A 13,922-nucleotide genomic window follows, 5' to 3' on the forward strand; every position below is an offset into this window, starting at 1 on the left:
CTAATCGTTACGCTCGCATAATGTCCCATTACGCAGACTTACACGTGTGACGTTGTAACACCTTATTTGGTACCGCTATACTCCGGATATCAACGCAAGTAGACATTACAAGTCCCGTAACCGAAACCTTACTATACTTTTAATGTAATGTACTCGTATAGATTTCAATTAATACGTTATTCATCAGATTTTTAAATTTTGAAAGTAACTAGAATTATGCGAATTTTTGATTTATTCATGCCTATCTATGTTGTGCAATTCAAAGTAGGATATTAAAGACTTGTGCTAACAATGTTTACAGCAGCTTCCTTTGGATGGAGACAGAAAAAAATCGAAGACTTGTCAAAACGCGTCCAAGTAAAACAACTGTCAAAAATTAATCAGACATTCAAATAAACATGCTGTATGTGTCGAATACACAATGCTTAATTTAAAGGCATAAGAATATGGTAAAAAAACTTATAATAGGTAAAAACATTATTGTTCTGCAAAGTTATAGCAACAATATAATGACATTTAGTCAAGTATTATAACCTTTTCACCTCTTCATTTATTTCTTAATTTAAAAACTTTCGATCATTTATAGTGAATGACAAGTGAAGTATGCCAGAATAAATCGATTTGATTTAAACTACAATTAAATTAAATTGAGAATTATTATAACAGAACAACGCAACGAAGGTTCCTAACGTCTGTTATTGGATCCGAGAACAGCTCCTATTTATTAAACTGGGATTTTTTTCGTAATCACTAACAAATATCCTTAAACTAGTAGCTAGAGCAAGTCTTTTTAAAACTATTTTTACTAATAATCTTTCACACTGTTATAGTATTTTTATACAAGAATTATTTTGTATTTTAATTTATCATTGCAACGTGATAAGACATGATTACCAACACAACGAATAAGCCATACTTTACATATATATTTGTCTATATGTATAGTGAATACTGGCTTTTCCGCCTTTTCTAAAAACAGGTTGTTACAGGAAGAACTTAAAAAAAGTACCCTGCCTCGTCTCTATTAAAAGGGAAGTTACGGACCTTTAGGAATGTTTATAAAGATACAGTTTTCCTTTGAGCGAATGCTTCGAAGACACTTTACACCGGCGGCGGTGAGTTGATAGAGCGGCCTCGGGAAAGTAAAAAGACGCAATCAGCGAGAGAAAAACGCAAAACCTGACGGAGCTGCTTAATAGCGTACTTAAAAATTCAGGATGTCGACTAACTCTGACCCAGTGAAGATGCCATCCATTTACCGACCCTTTAGAAATACATGCTAAGATTTTTATACGATATTTCACTACACACCTTAATGATAAATATGTTTATTTCGCGTACCTTATCACGATAAATGCATACGAATAGTGTAGTAGTAGAAAAAGTAACAGAAATTAATTACTTTTTTTTCTAAAAATTTCTTTAAAGTAGCTTAAACTTTTTTATTGTACACAACACTGAGACAGGTGATTATTTTTACACATGCACTAGATGATTTTTAACATCTTACAGCTTATTTCAATGTCCGAAATCGTAAGTCGCGAATGAAAACTTTCGATTTTATGATATATGAACGTTATCGTTATCTGACACTAAGGAGTGGTGACCTTTAGGGGAGGCTATACCTTGCAGTGGGTGTCAATCGACTGAAATGGTGATGGTGATGATGACTACAGCACAGTAAACAATTTACTATAGTTTAAGTAATGCTCTACAATAGTACATTTTTCAAATTACCTTACAACGATATGGATCAGCGACAGAGTTTCGACAGCTGAAGTGTAGTTGGTGTATCTACGCCATGCTATCTGTAACAAATGAATGAAACAATTATAACTGATGCGTCACATAGACAACGTGTCTGCATTTGATAGGGTCATCCATCAACAGCGGTTATGGTTATTAATATTAAAGTACTGGCAAGTTTTTATCTTTTAAACAACCTTTAAGCATAATATATTATTTCGTATGGAATAATAATTTAAGACTTACTCTATTGTTTTTGACATACGTGTATATATATATATATATATACACATATACATACATATATATAGATATATATACGAAATATGATATAATACATATTTCCTATGTCAACCAAATTTTAAGCATAGTTAAGAGACTTGGAATTATGTAGGAATATTGCTTTTGCCAAACTATTAGAGGATTTTACCAAATTCCTCCCGCACGGGAGGTTAAAATATCTTTAATTTTAAAAATACATCAAAGTATAGTTATTATTGGTAAAAAAATAGCTAAACATTGACCTTGCATAGACATATTTTAAGGCTTTTAGGTTCCACACAGGTATTTAAATCCACAATCGTATATTTCATACCCTGCTCATTACTATGTACAAAGAAACAGGTTAAAGCTTTAAAGTTTTTACTCCTATTTCCTATCATTTTGTATAAAGTGATCACTCTGAAATATGTCCCATTAACTTATTTTATTTATTTATTAATATTTATTTCTGCCAATACAAAGTCTGGAGTGACAAAAAGTAGACAATAATTAATTTTAATATGTACCAATCCAAATTTTACGATTTGTGGTACCATACAGTAACAACAGCGACAAAAATAAAACAAACAAAAGGGGCGTTTTCGCTTATGTATTTCGGTATAAACGATAATTGTTTGCCAGTATATGCGTCACGCATATCAACACAAATGTATCATCATTCTTGTCATATCAAAAGGATATGATAACGTTTTAGTTACGATTGTCGATATCTACGGAAACAAAAACGACGAGTGAGACAAAAAACAATTGACATGTGAAGGTAAGGCCTTGAAGTACTGCGCAAAGACCTACGAGGTAAATACAGTGTTGATATTTTGCATTCTGATATTTAATTATGTATAGCTATAAAACAAACAATGGAATATTACAAAAAACCGTAAAAATATGTTGCCGTTAAATAGAAGGAGAAAGTAATACACCACATTAAATATAAAATGAAAATGGGCTCCATGAGCATAAAGCATTTTTTGATTATGAATGCACACAGTCAGTAAGGTTGAAAGTAAAATCAGCTTCTATTCTATTAACTTCCAAAGTTGCAAAATTCTTAGCTTAATAAGCTCGAAGCTCAAAGCAATATTATTAGTAATATTGTTTTGTAAAAAAAAATGGTTTTAAATACAATCAATATACTACTCGTTTTCGCCCAGTTATGTCTTAAGCGTTGTAATAAAGAATACCTAAAATTTTTCTTAAAGTATCATCGTCATAAGCTATAGGACATCCGATGCAGGACATATGGCCCATAGATTTTCAATAAGACCTTTAAGACTTCATAAGGTCGTCTTTCAATATTGTGAGTATACGTCTTACGTACGATGAGCTGGCGGGTTCGCGTGGTATCATTTCAGAATCTTAACAGCCCAACAGGTTACCTGTTTTGCGCATTTTGTGTTCTGCCCACTACCATTTCAACTTGCTAATCCGCTGGGTTTTGTACTTTCGTTCGTCTAGGGATCTCGTCATCACTTATTCGATCTCATAGAGAAATTCAGAGCTTCCCACCATAGCTCGTTGAACATCTGTAAGTTTGACAATGAAGTCAGAAGTGAGAAACTAAATTAAAATATGCCACTGTTTTTTTTAATTACAAATCTTCTACCTTTTTGTATATCTTACAAAACACCGTTGAGGATGCTGACGCTACACGCAATATTGTGAAAACTTGAACACTTAAGTTCAGGCGCGAAACAAAATTGTTAGTAACCGATGTGAAATTAAGAAACCAAAACCCCATTCTGCATTTAATTATTTTAATAAGTTTTAGTTCTAATTGGTACAACTCATGGCTTTCAACAATACAAACATTGAATATTCTACAAGACCAGTAGACGCTATATTGAAAGGAGCATAATCTCGATTATTAATGATACAGGAAAAATTACGTTCTTACATTTTCCATACAAATCGAAAATTAGACATTAAAAGGTGTAAGAAAGCTTTAAAGATGTAAATGTATAACTCGTTCATATTACTATATGATAGTCAAATTAGCGATTGCCTTTAGACTCTCCTTGAATAAACATCTCGAAGAATAAATATCTCGACTTATCTTAATCACAAACCGTAGCAGCTAGCGGATCTTTAAAGGTAAACGGTCATAAAAATCAAATTAGATGGTAGCCACTTAAAACGAATCGCAATGACTGTACCTATGGTGACGGCACCTCGTGCATCCGTGACTCACTGAGGCAACGACCGGTACTGCGCCAACGAATGATAGAACCAAACACCCGGTCGCACCACACAACCGAATCGACACACAGCATACTTATTTACTATTAATGACTGAGATAGTTTCATAATTAGCTTACATCATTTTGTTTAATCCATTTCGGAAGGGTAAGGCTTCTTTACGACTACGAATTATGTGTACTTATAGCTTGGAATACCAAAAGGGTATAATTATGTCATTCTTTGAAAATTATTTCAGTTGCATTCAATTCAACACTTTATGCCATTTAAACCAACCTGCGGCTGGGACTAAATAATTTTATTTAAGATATTTGCCGCAGTGATCACAGTGTCTTAACCACCATCTCCTGCACGAATAGTCCCAAGTGTCAGTCCATTAGAACTCACGCCACGTGTATAATCAACGCCACAAAGAGAACATTATTATTATACAGCCAACCCATAGAGCCACATAAAGGTCATGTACGTCGGATAAAAAAGGAACACCTACGTTCCAGGGGGCACCTCACCGCCCACTGCGAGTCGCAGGACCGAGTCACCCCCTTAGAATAAATTGACACCCTATCAAAAAGCAAAGATTTACGTTACACTATCTGTTATTTTAATTTAACTGCAAAATAAATATAGCGACAAGTCATAATTGATTTAATCTTACATTTACTTCGCGGACTCCGGATCCGCCAGCTATTTCATAAAAAAAGGTAACAGCGCCAAAACATCAGCCAACTATTAGGGGGACCTGAAATTAATGTCGTTTCTGTCGACATATTTTACAGAAAAACCGATTGATTTTTACCGGTCTGGCATTGAAATTTTTTATAGTAACTGGCAAAAGGTTGTTGATAACGAACGTAAATATATTGTAGATTAGAAATAAAAACTTGTAATGTGAATTTAACTTAAGAAAGCGACATTACTTTTCGAGCCTCCTAATAGTACCAAACTCCCTTCACATCGAGTCTGGCATTTAGGCCAAAACAATAACATCAAGTAACGTAATTTAATTGTTAGTATAACTTAATTTAGTATTCGTTAAAAGCTTTTAAATTTATACTAATTCGGCCGTTGAAACCATGACTTAAGTATTTTAGTCTTACTAGTAGTAAAACCTATTGCATAAGTAAGTTTTCTTTTCGATCAGATGTTAGATTACAGTAGAATTATGGTTTAATACATAATGCACCTAGTGCCCCATTTAGATACATACGAATAACATGCAAATAAAAACACCAAAAGAAAATTTGATATAAAATTAAAAAACGTAAAGGGTCTAGATCCATTTCGATTGATGCCAGGATAATTGTACAAGTAACATTAAGAAATCTTTAAAAAGACCGTTAATATTTATACATAAATTTAAAAATATCAATTTGAAAATATTATCATTGAACTAATAAGCGTGTGTGCGTACTATTCCACAACATACAAACACGTACAATAGCACGCCATAAGTAACGCGACAAATATTCGATCGACAGTTTTTAGACTCTGTTAATTGCTTTATAAGGTACTATTTACAGAATCACAATGACACACTGCATGTCCTACAATAAGTTAATTAAAATGCGAAACTCGTCCACGGTATAAAGTCTTTCAATAACTACCAATACAGAGACGGCCCATGTAAGGCAAATGTGCCATGTTACGGCACGCGTCACGACTTGGATTAAAAAGACCCTGATTATTATATGTTAACGAAAAAATCATAATGCTCTAATAAACGCTAATACTATTTTACAAAAAAAATTGCCTAAATAAATGCTTAAATATTTTAGCAAACCAAATACAATGTATCTTATTTAAAGCTATATAAAAACATGTCAATAAAAAAATCATGTATTTTACAGATACAAAAGCATTAAATGGGTCAATTGCAGTCAATTAACATATGGTACACTATATCCAAAAATTAATAGTTTTAGAAATAATGTCATAATAACATAATTAGGAAGTGTTTTCAAATTTAGATTACTACATATAAAAATTAATTGTCAGTTACTATCTACCCCTGCAGACTTTGTAGTGCCTAAAGATAATTACTTTTCAGATTCCAATATAAAATAAATTAATGTAATATATTTCAGCATAGTCACTTTATACAAGATAAATGGAAATAGGTATTAAAAATTATAAAACTTTACTGGCAAATTCTTCCCTCTTAAGCTTCTTCAGCTATGTAATAAAAGTCACACTGTATAATTAAAATACATTATTAAAGTAACTGTTAAAGTCAAAGTGTAGCCAAATAACTTTAATTAGAAAAATTATAAAAAGGACTTTTGTGAGTTAATTATATTTGAGAAAAATTATTACCTAAGCAAGCATTAGAGCATGTTAGCCTTTAAAATGTTTAGTATTAGTAAGAATAATGAATCTTAATAATGTTTATATAAGTAAGAGTAGTGACCACACTTATACAAAGTGAAGAAATAATCATATTTTACAGGCATTCATTGATTGGTTCATTATTGCTAAAAATTACTAAAGAATATTTTAAACATCAAAGAAGTAACAGCTTCTAAGGTAATATATTATAAAAACTTAAAAAATAGCCATTATTTACATTGCTACAAAATAATCAATATGAACCTATACAAAGTATAATATGGTAGAATTGAAAGCAAATAGTAAACAACCATAGTACAGTTACCATGGTAACTATATAAACAGTAAAAGGTTAGGAAACCTCATTAAAATACCAAATCAATGAATAATGAGCTTGCAAAACCATCAAATTTAATATCATTGGGCATCACTTAATATGACTGAACTAGTCCTACAAATGGGACTTAGTCCTAGTAAAACCGCTACAAAAAATAACAACTAGTAAAGGAATTATGAAAAGAATATTGCTACAATCAATAATTATTGGATAACACAGATGCAGTAAAGGTGATTTCACAGAATTTTTCAATCTAATATTGCAATAAATTCTAAAATTAAATTGCTTCTCAGGAGACTGAACAATTTCATTTTTATAATTATATAGTTAGTCACTTGTAATTTTCAAAATGTTTATGAACAATTAAGTACAATACATGACTTATGTATTATTTATTATATATATTTAGTTTTTTTAAACTTAACAAATATTTGTACAGATTTCCTTAATAATTGCGACAAAATTTCGTTTTCTATCTTATGTATTATGATACAATCAACATGAAAGAATAATATTAATTTTAAACTATTTTATACTTAATCGATTTCTAACGATTTAACTTATTAGCCACTTCTTTATTCACACTTTCATGAAATTTAAAAACTTTTTGAAATATTATGCACACATTAGTATTTATTCATTAACATAATACTTCAATCTTTAATTGAGTTTTCTAAAGTAACTAAAGATATAAAAACATCAGTTATACGTATTACATTCACACTTTTTTGCTTAACCTACCTGTGTCACGTACCGTTTTTCTATGAACAAGTTTTATACCATGTAATAAACAAAACAAAAATATACGTAATACATACCTGGTCATCGAAGTAAACGATTTAAGATTTTATCATCAACCGAATAATTGGACACAAAAACAGTAAACAAGCACTTGCTAAAACTTTTTAAGTGGCCAACTTCAAAACTTTTTAAAGGCACGCATACAAAAAAATCGTATCACGATAGTTCACCAATGATTTCAATTATGTTTTGTTGGCAAGACCACGAAGCAAAATTAGCAGAAACATCGTTATTTTTAATAATAGAAATATTTCAGCACAAATATTTTTCCCCGATAAAAAATCGCATTCCACCAGATCAGTCCGCCTGACGCAAGTCAGTGATCAAAACTTACAAAACGGAAAACGCGAACATATTTTTTTTAAATTAATTCCTGTTAGGCGAAAGACTTTTGAACATACAGCCAAGAAGTGAAACAAATTCTAGGAATTGAAATTTTTATTACAATAATTCGGGAAATAAAAGCTATTTCTTAAAATATAAACGCGTTTAGCAGGTGGTTGAAAACTATGACCCGTGCACGTATTTGCTTCTTAAATATTAGCCCAAATGTAAAGACGACGCTGGCATTGCTGGCGGCGTCCTAATTCAAATCCTTGTTCAAATTTAAATCCGAACGCAAGAGAATTATTATAAACATTACTGGCCACTCTGTTTTTAAATCAACTTATTTTTAACGTTTATTTTTCAGAATAGAAAATTTTAATATTAAATAGTACAAAACACATGCTCAATAACGTTGTGTAAGTAGCTAGCTTAAATTATTAAGATTTTGAGTTCCTTGAAAGTTTATTAGCTTTAAAACTTGGGTAAATAATTTCCTTCTAGCAAAAAAAAATAATGGGGCTACTATTACTTGGCTTCTTAAACCTACATCGCTCGCAGTTCATTTCAAATCCAATCAACGAAAACAAATTATTAAACTTCTCAGATCTTTACTTTACCTCCCACTTTGCCCACAGATAATTTTCTGACCTTGCAGACTATCCGTAGCCGCATACATAGTTCCAGTAGATCTATCTCTATGGGACCTACGTTTCAGGGTTTAGAAAGATAAGCCTTAAGGTGTTCCTTTTACTGAGTTACATTTAAAAAGGTTCGCTCGCTTTAAGCATAATTTCGTTGTTTTTAGTCATGATTATGTCCCAGCGACTAAAGAATTTTATCATAGAATGCGCTTGCAGTCTCGGTGATCCGTGGCGATGTTAGAATATCTCATATTTTATATAGCTAACTATTGTTTTAAAGAAGCCTCTTTCTGATTGACTGTGGCTTTGAATCATATTATTTATAAGGTTCACTATGATCTGACGCACCACTTTACACACCTAACGATGATATTTCTTGTAAACCGTAATAGTACTATTCCAAAGTCTATGTAATAGTACTTTTTATAATTTGCTAATAGAAGTAACTTATTTTGCAATTTTAATTACATAAACACATTACACTAATAATATGAAATGAGGAAAAGATATCCAATTCTCTGATATTATTCAACAAAAGGACAAGAATGGCAATAATTCTGAATTAGATATGCCTAAGCCTTTTATGCTGTTTCTTGCAGCTCATTTACTATGAAAATGACAATGTAAAGGAAATTATGTAAATGTACAGCATAGGGGGTGTACATTTAATTTCTTAGATAAAATTCAAACCACTAAAAATCTAGTTTTCATGCGAAAAATATTTGTCCATGTAATAGGAACAAAATAATTAGTAACTTTTATCAAATGAAAGGCATACTAACAAAAGCGGTGTAATTTGTTACAGATTTATTATATTCTTCATCCTAAAATTGTACATTCACGCACATACACACAATAATTGCTATGTAACAAAAAGTTTGCTTTCAGTCTGCCAAATACAAGATACAAAATGGCACTAGTCTTAAGTCAGCAAACATTATTGAATGATTATCTTCTTGAAAAACCAAATCAAAAGTCCACAAAAATTAAACAAAAATGTGTCAACACCAAAGGGTAAAAAAATAACTAAATAGAAGTGAGAATATTTATTATAGAAAATAATACTTGATTTTCAAATCAAATGAATATGCCCACAAAATTGTATTATTCAATTTCTTATCATATAAAATCAAGAGATTACAAAATACCTATCAGAATAGAATCTACAAAAATGATCTTAAAAATTATATCTTAAACTTGTACGTTTCTAGGGAGAGCTAAGTCAACCCAAAATTTAATTATGTGAGACATATCTCTGTTACAAAATAGTTCAAGTAAATGCAATATAATCACAAACAAACAATACCTCTTAAAGCAGCTAATTATCTTACATTTTAAAATATTCCTCAGTTCCCACTTGATTAAATTTTGGGGAGCACAATCTCAATTGAGACTTGTCTTGCCATGATAACCCCACATGCTTTTATCAGACACTACAACTGTAAGCGTTTATGTAAATATTTTTATTAAATTGTGTAAGTGTCAATAAGCATATAGAGTTATTAAGACAGACAAATTACACTAAGAGTGAAAGTTTTGTCAGAAACAAGACTCATTTACTGGTCAGACCCTTCTTCCTCTTCATCCTCATCTTGTTCCTCTTCGGTAGATGCAGCATCCTTTTTAGGAGGGGCAGCTTCTTTACGTGGCCTTCCTCGACCTCTTCCTTCCCCTGATCCTGCCTAAAGTTGTTTTTGTTAATAAAACATGTACTTACAGATTACATTGTTTTACAAAGATTAAACTTACATACATACATAATATAATAAATACATAGATTAAATTGTTTTATTCTATATAAATGTTTCCCTGTTGTGGGTAGTCAGGTACATTGTGGATACACAAACTGTTACTGAACTGAATTTTATTGCTGCACTAAATTTTTAAATTGGTTTACCTTTCCTTTAGGGGCCGACGCATTTTTTTTGGATCCTTTTGGTCTACCTCTTCCTCGCTTTACTGCTGGCGCCTGTTCATCATCAGATGAATTTTTAGATTCCTTTACTTTCACTGGTGCCGCAGGTCTGCCTCTCTTCTTAGTATCACCTTTGGCATCCTAGAAAAAATATTCTTTTTAGCATTTGAAAACAATGAAAGAGCAATTTGTACTCTATATCATGCTTACAGATTGAGTTCCATTCGCTTTTGGTCTGCCGCGCCCTTTCTTTTCAACGGCCGTTGACCCATCATCAGACATTATTGTCAATTTGGTAAACAACTACACAGGAAATCTGAAATAGAAATAAATTTGTTTTAAATAAATGGTAAAACAATATTCAACAAGAATTTATTCATCGCAATACCAGCTACTTTTTTTTTCAAAAATCAGATTAAAAAATGTTTTTTACGAAATAGTAATTGGCAATATTCAATTAGATCGAATTCGAAGTATCAAGAACTAATACAACGTTCATGGCCATAAGTTATTTTGATTAAACAAAAAATAACAAGTGAATAAAAGTCAATAGCTGATACTAGGACGCTTGGCTTGGGATAAATATAACACCTATTAATTTGTATAGGGAAATCAATTGAACCTCCAAAAGAAGTATAAAATACACACCTAAAAATAAAACATATTTTAACTAACTGGTCGTTTCAACAATGTGATTTTATCTAAAACTTCAAGTATTTCTACTAGTACAAAGCCGATTAAATGGAGTCTGCCATTAGGTAATTATAACATTTTCTTATAGCCATGCATTTACAGTGATACAGTGTTTAATAAAGATATATTGCTACAAAATAAGTTCAAATAATTAAGAATATACAAAAAAATACATGAAAGGGTATACTTACAGAATTGTTTACAGCCAATATCTGCTAGCTCAAAAAGAATATTATGGCGGGCAATGGGCAATGAGCGCTGAGCGAGCGTTAACCGGCGTTTATCAGGCGTCAGTTTAGAGGGCGCTATTGTCTTGTGTTTATAATGTTGTAAGTGTACGATTTAGAGAAAATAAAAAATTTCTGTTTTGTTATTTCATAAAATTTTCAAAAAAATAGAGAGAATATAAATATTAAGGAGTACTTTTATTACATTAGTATAATAACACAATAAACATCAAAATACTAATATATAATTGTAATCGTGTGTATTTTTTATTATAATAACATATAGATATAATGGAACAATTTTATCATCAATGAACAAAGTTATTAATTCTATACATATAATTTAAAGTAAAAAAGTAGCTTATTTTGCAATACCTAAACAACTGTGCTTTATAAATAGTTTTATTATTGTGCTTTTAATATTTCCTATTACAACCGTTAGATTTTAAAAATTTAAAGTACATCATTGTATGTTGTTAAAAAAAGCCTTTTAATTAAAATAAAATAATTTTGTCATTTACTTTAAACATTTAATAAAACGGATGTAGTTGCGTCTATAAGAAAGTTTCTATCTTTCATCCGCACTACTCAAAAAAAGGACAATTATCAGGAGTTTTATTTTCCAGCTTGATTAAGTTAGGAACAATTTCGTTAATAGACTCCTGATTCGTTTACTTTTAATTGATAAAATACTAAATAGATTTTTATCACCAAAAAAAGTTACATTTTTTTTACGCACTATGTGGTGTTTTTGGCAAATTTTTGAATTGTATAAAATCTACAGCAAACTTTGTTATTGTTATTATTTAATAGAAAACCTGTCATAGAGGAGTTCAAAGAAACCGGGTATGAATTTCTTTTACGGCAATTGTAAAATTAAGGTTAATGTTGACAGAAAATTTTATTCCCAGTGAATTAGTCTTTGACATTATATATTAAGGTTAATTGTATTAGAAAATATAGTCTTGTTTTGTACTTTAGATCAAATTTTAAGAATAGCAGATATGACGTCCAGATATAATATCATCATTATTAACGACAATTATAAACAGAGACTTTAATTTTTCTGTTCTATCAACTATGTCCAATATGATACGACCTTCAGAACCAAGTAAGGAAGATTGTTGCAACAGTGGTTGCAACCCTTGTATTTTTGATGTTTATGAAAAACAATTGAAGATATATGAAAAACTGAAAGAAAAAAATGAGATATCTTTACAATCAGTCAATGGAATATCGCAACTTGAGTATACAATGTTTTATGTTACAGATACTGTTAATGTATGTGATTCGCATAAATTAATATCCTTTAAAAGATTTAACAATGATCATATTAAAATTTTTTGGAATCCTGGAGACCATTTTTTATTGAAATATTCCATTAATGGTACCTCTTGCACACGAGCCTACACACCAATAAAAGTAAGAGAATATTTACTGAATGATTGTGATTTCTTTATAATCTTGAAAGAGTATAAAACAGGTTTGGTGTCAAAATTTCTTTATAATTTAGATAAGGGTGATAAAACACTTTGGAGAGGGCCTTATGGAAATTATGAGATAGTACCAAATAAATACCGTAGAATAATCATGGTAGCTCAAGGAACTGGAATAGCACCATTTATATCTATAATAGATAATATATTAAACAATGAAAATGACATGACAAAACTTTACCTCTTTTATTGTTGTTCTTCATATGAGGTAATATTATTCAGAAATGAACTTTATAATTATAAATCTTTTTGGAATTTTACATACACAATATACTTAAGTTCTTGCATGGAGACTGAAGTATGTAAATATCAGGAGCCTATTAATTATGGTAAACTTAAACATAACAATTTAAATGTTCTAGAGCCATTTACATCAAGTGATCAAGTATTATTGTGTGGTTCTAAACATTTTATGGAAGAATATAAGTATATTTTAAACAGTAAAGGAGTTTTGTCAAATAACACAATTTTATTCTAAAATTTGATCAATTTTGTTGAAACAAAATAAAATCAAACAAAGTTAAACTGGGAAAAAACATGGGGTAAAGAGTGACCATTCCACAAATCACACAAAGATCAAAAAGTCTAAAATAAAATATGATTCTGCCAATTTTATGTCTATTTATTTTGTAATTTTAAGATGTATTAAATAAAAAGGTTAATAGATTTCACTTAAATATCTTTAATAAGAAATGGTATTAACATTTTTTGGTTTGATGATTTAAAAAGTGAAGCCTACCGATTTTGCAATTTTAGTGTAGCATTTATTTTAGGTTAATGTTACAATTATAAAATAACTGTCATGTTTAAAAAATATTTATTAAAGTACAAGATTTAACAGGGAAACATTGACAGTATGTCAATTTACCAACAAATAATTATTTTAAAAATTGTTTGTTTTAATCAAGGTAGTAAAATTTATAAGTGTATAAACAT

At 30.3% G+C, this 13,922-nt stretch overlaps 3 protein-coding genes across 4 annotated transcripts in view; 1 reads left to right on the plus strand and 2 right to left on the minus strand.

Moving 5' to 3' along the window:
• The window catches only part of cno (adherens junction formation factor afadin), a 76,588-nt gene extending 68,600 nt beyond the window's left edge, over positions 1 to 7,988 (minus strand). For both annotated transcript variants that reach the window (XM_068774724.1, XM_068774723.1), the window contains exons 1-2: positions 7,705 to 7,988; positions 1,738 to 1,808 (exon numbers count right to left, since the gene is read on the minus strand). The gene's annotated coding sequence lies outside the window, so the exon portion shown is untranslated. The remainder of the gene's footprint in view (positions 1 to 1,737; positions 1,809 to 7,704) is intronic.
• Positions 7,989 to 9,686: 1,698 nt separating this feature from the next.
• Positions 9,687 to 11,564, minus strand: D1 (D1 chromosomal protein). Its single transcript, XM_068774405.1, has 4 exons — positions 11,455 to 11,564; positions 10,781 to 10,886; positions 10,553 to 10,711; positions 9,687 to 10,337 (listed from the first exon to the last, which is right to left on the minus strand). Exons 2-4 carry the CDS (start codon positions 10,850 to 10,852, stop codon positions 10,212 to 10,214), a joined length of 357 nt encoding a protein of 118 aa, XP_068630506.1. The 5' UTR covers positions 10,853 to 10,886; positions 11,455 to 11,564; the 3' UTR covers positions 9,687 to 10,211.
• Positions 11,565 to 12,136: 572 nt separating this feature from the next.
• LOC137931095 (NADH-cytochrome b5 reductase-like) lies at positions 12,137 to 13,517 on the plus strand. Its single transcript, XM_068774495.1, has one exon. The coding sequence runs from the start codon at positions 12,571 to 12,573 to the stop codon at positions 13,462 to 13,464; it is 894 nt and encodes a 297-aa protein (XP_068630596.1). The 5' UTR covers positions 12,137 to 12,570; the 3' UTR covers positions 13,465 to 13,517.
• The last annotated feature ends 405 nt before the right edge of the window (positions 13,518 to 13,922 follow it).

Source organism: Battus philenor, unplaced genomic scaffold, assembly GCF_028537555.1.
Source record: "Battus philenor isolate CCGP_79_NKW_IND1 unplaced genomic scaffold, ilBatPhil1.0.hap1 SCAF_7, whole genome shotgun sequence".
Taxonomy (NCBI): domain Eukaryota; kingdom Metazoa; phylum Arthropoda; class Insecta; order Lepidoptera; family Papilionidae; genus Battus; species Battus philenor.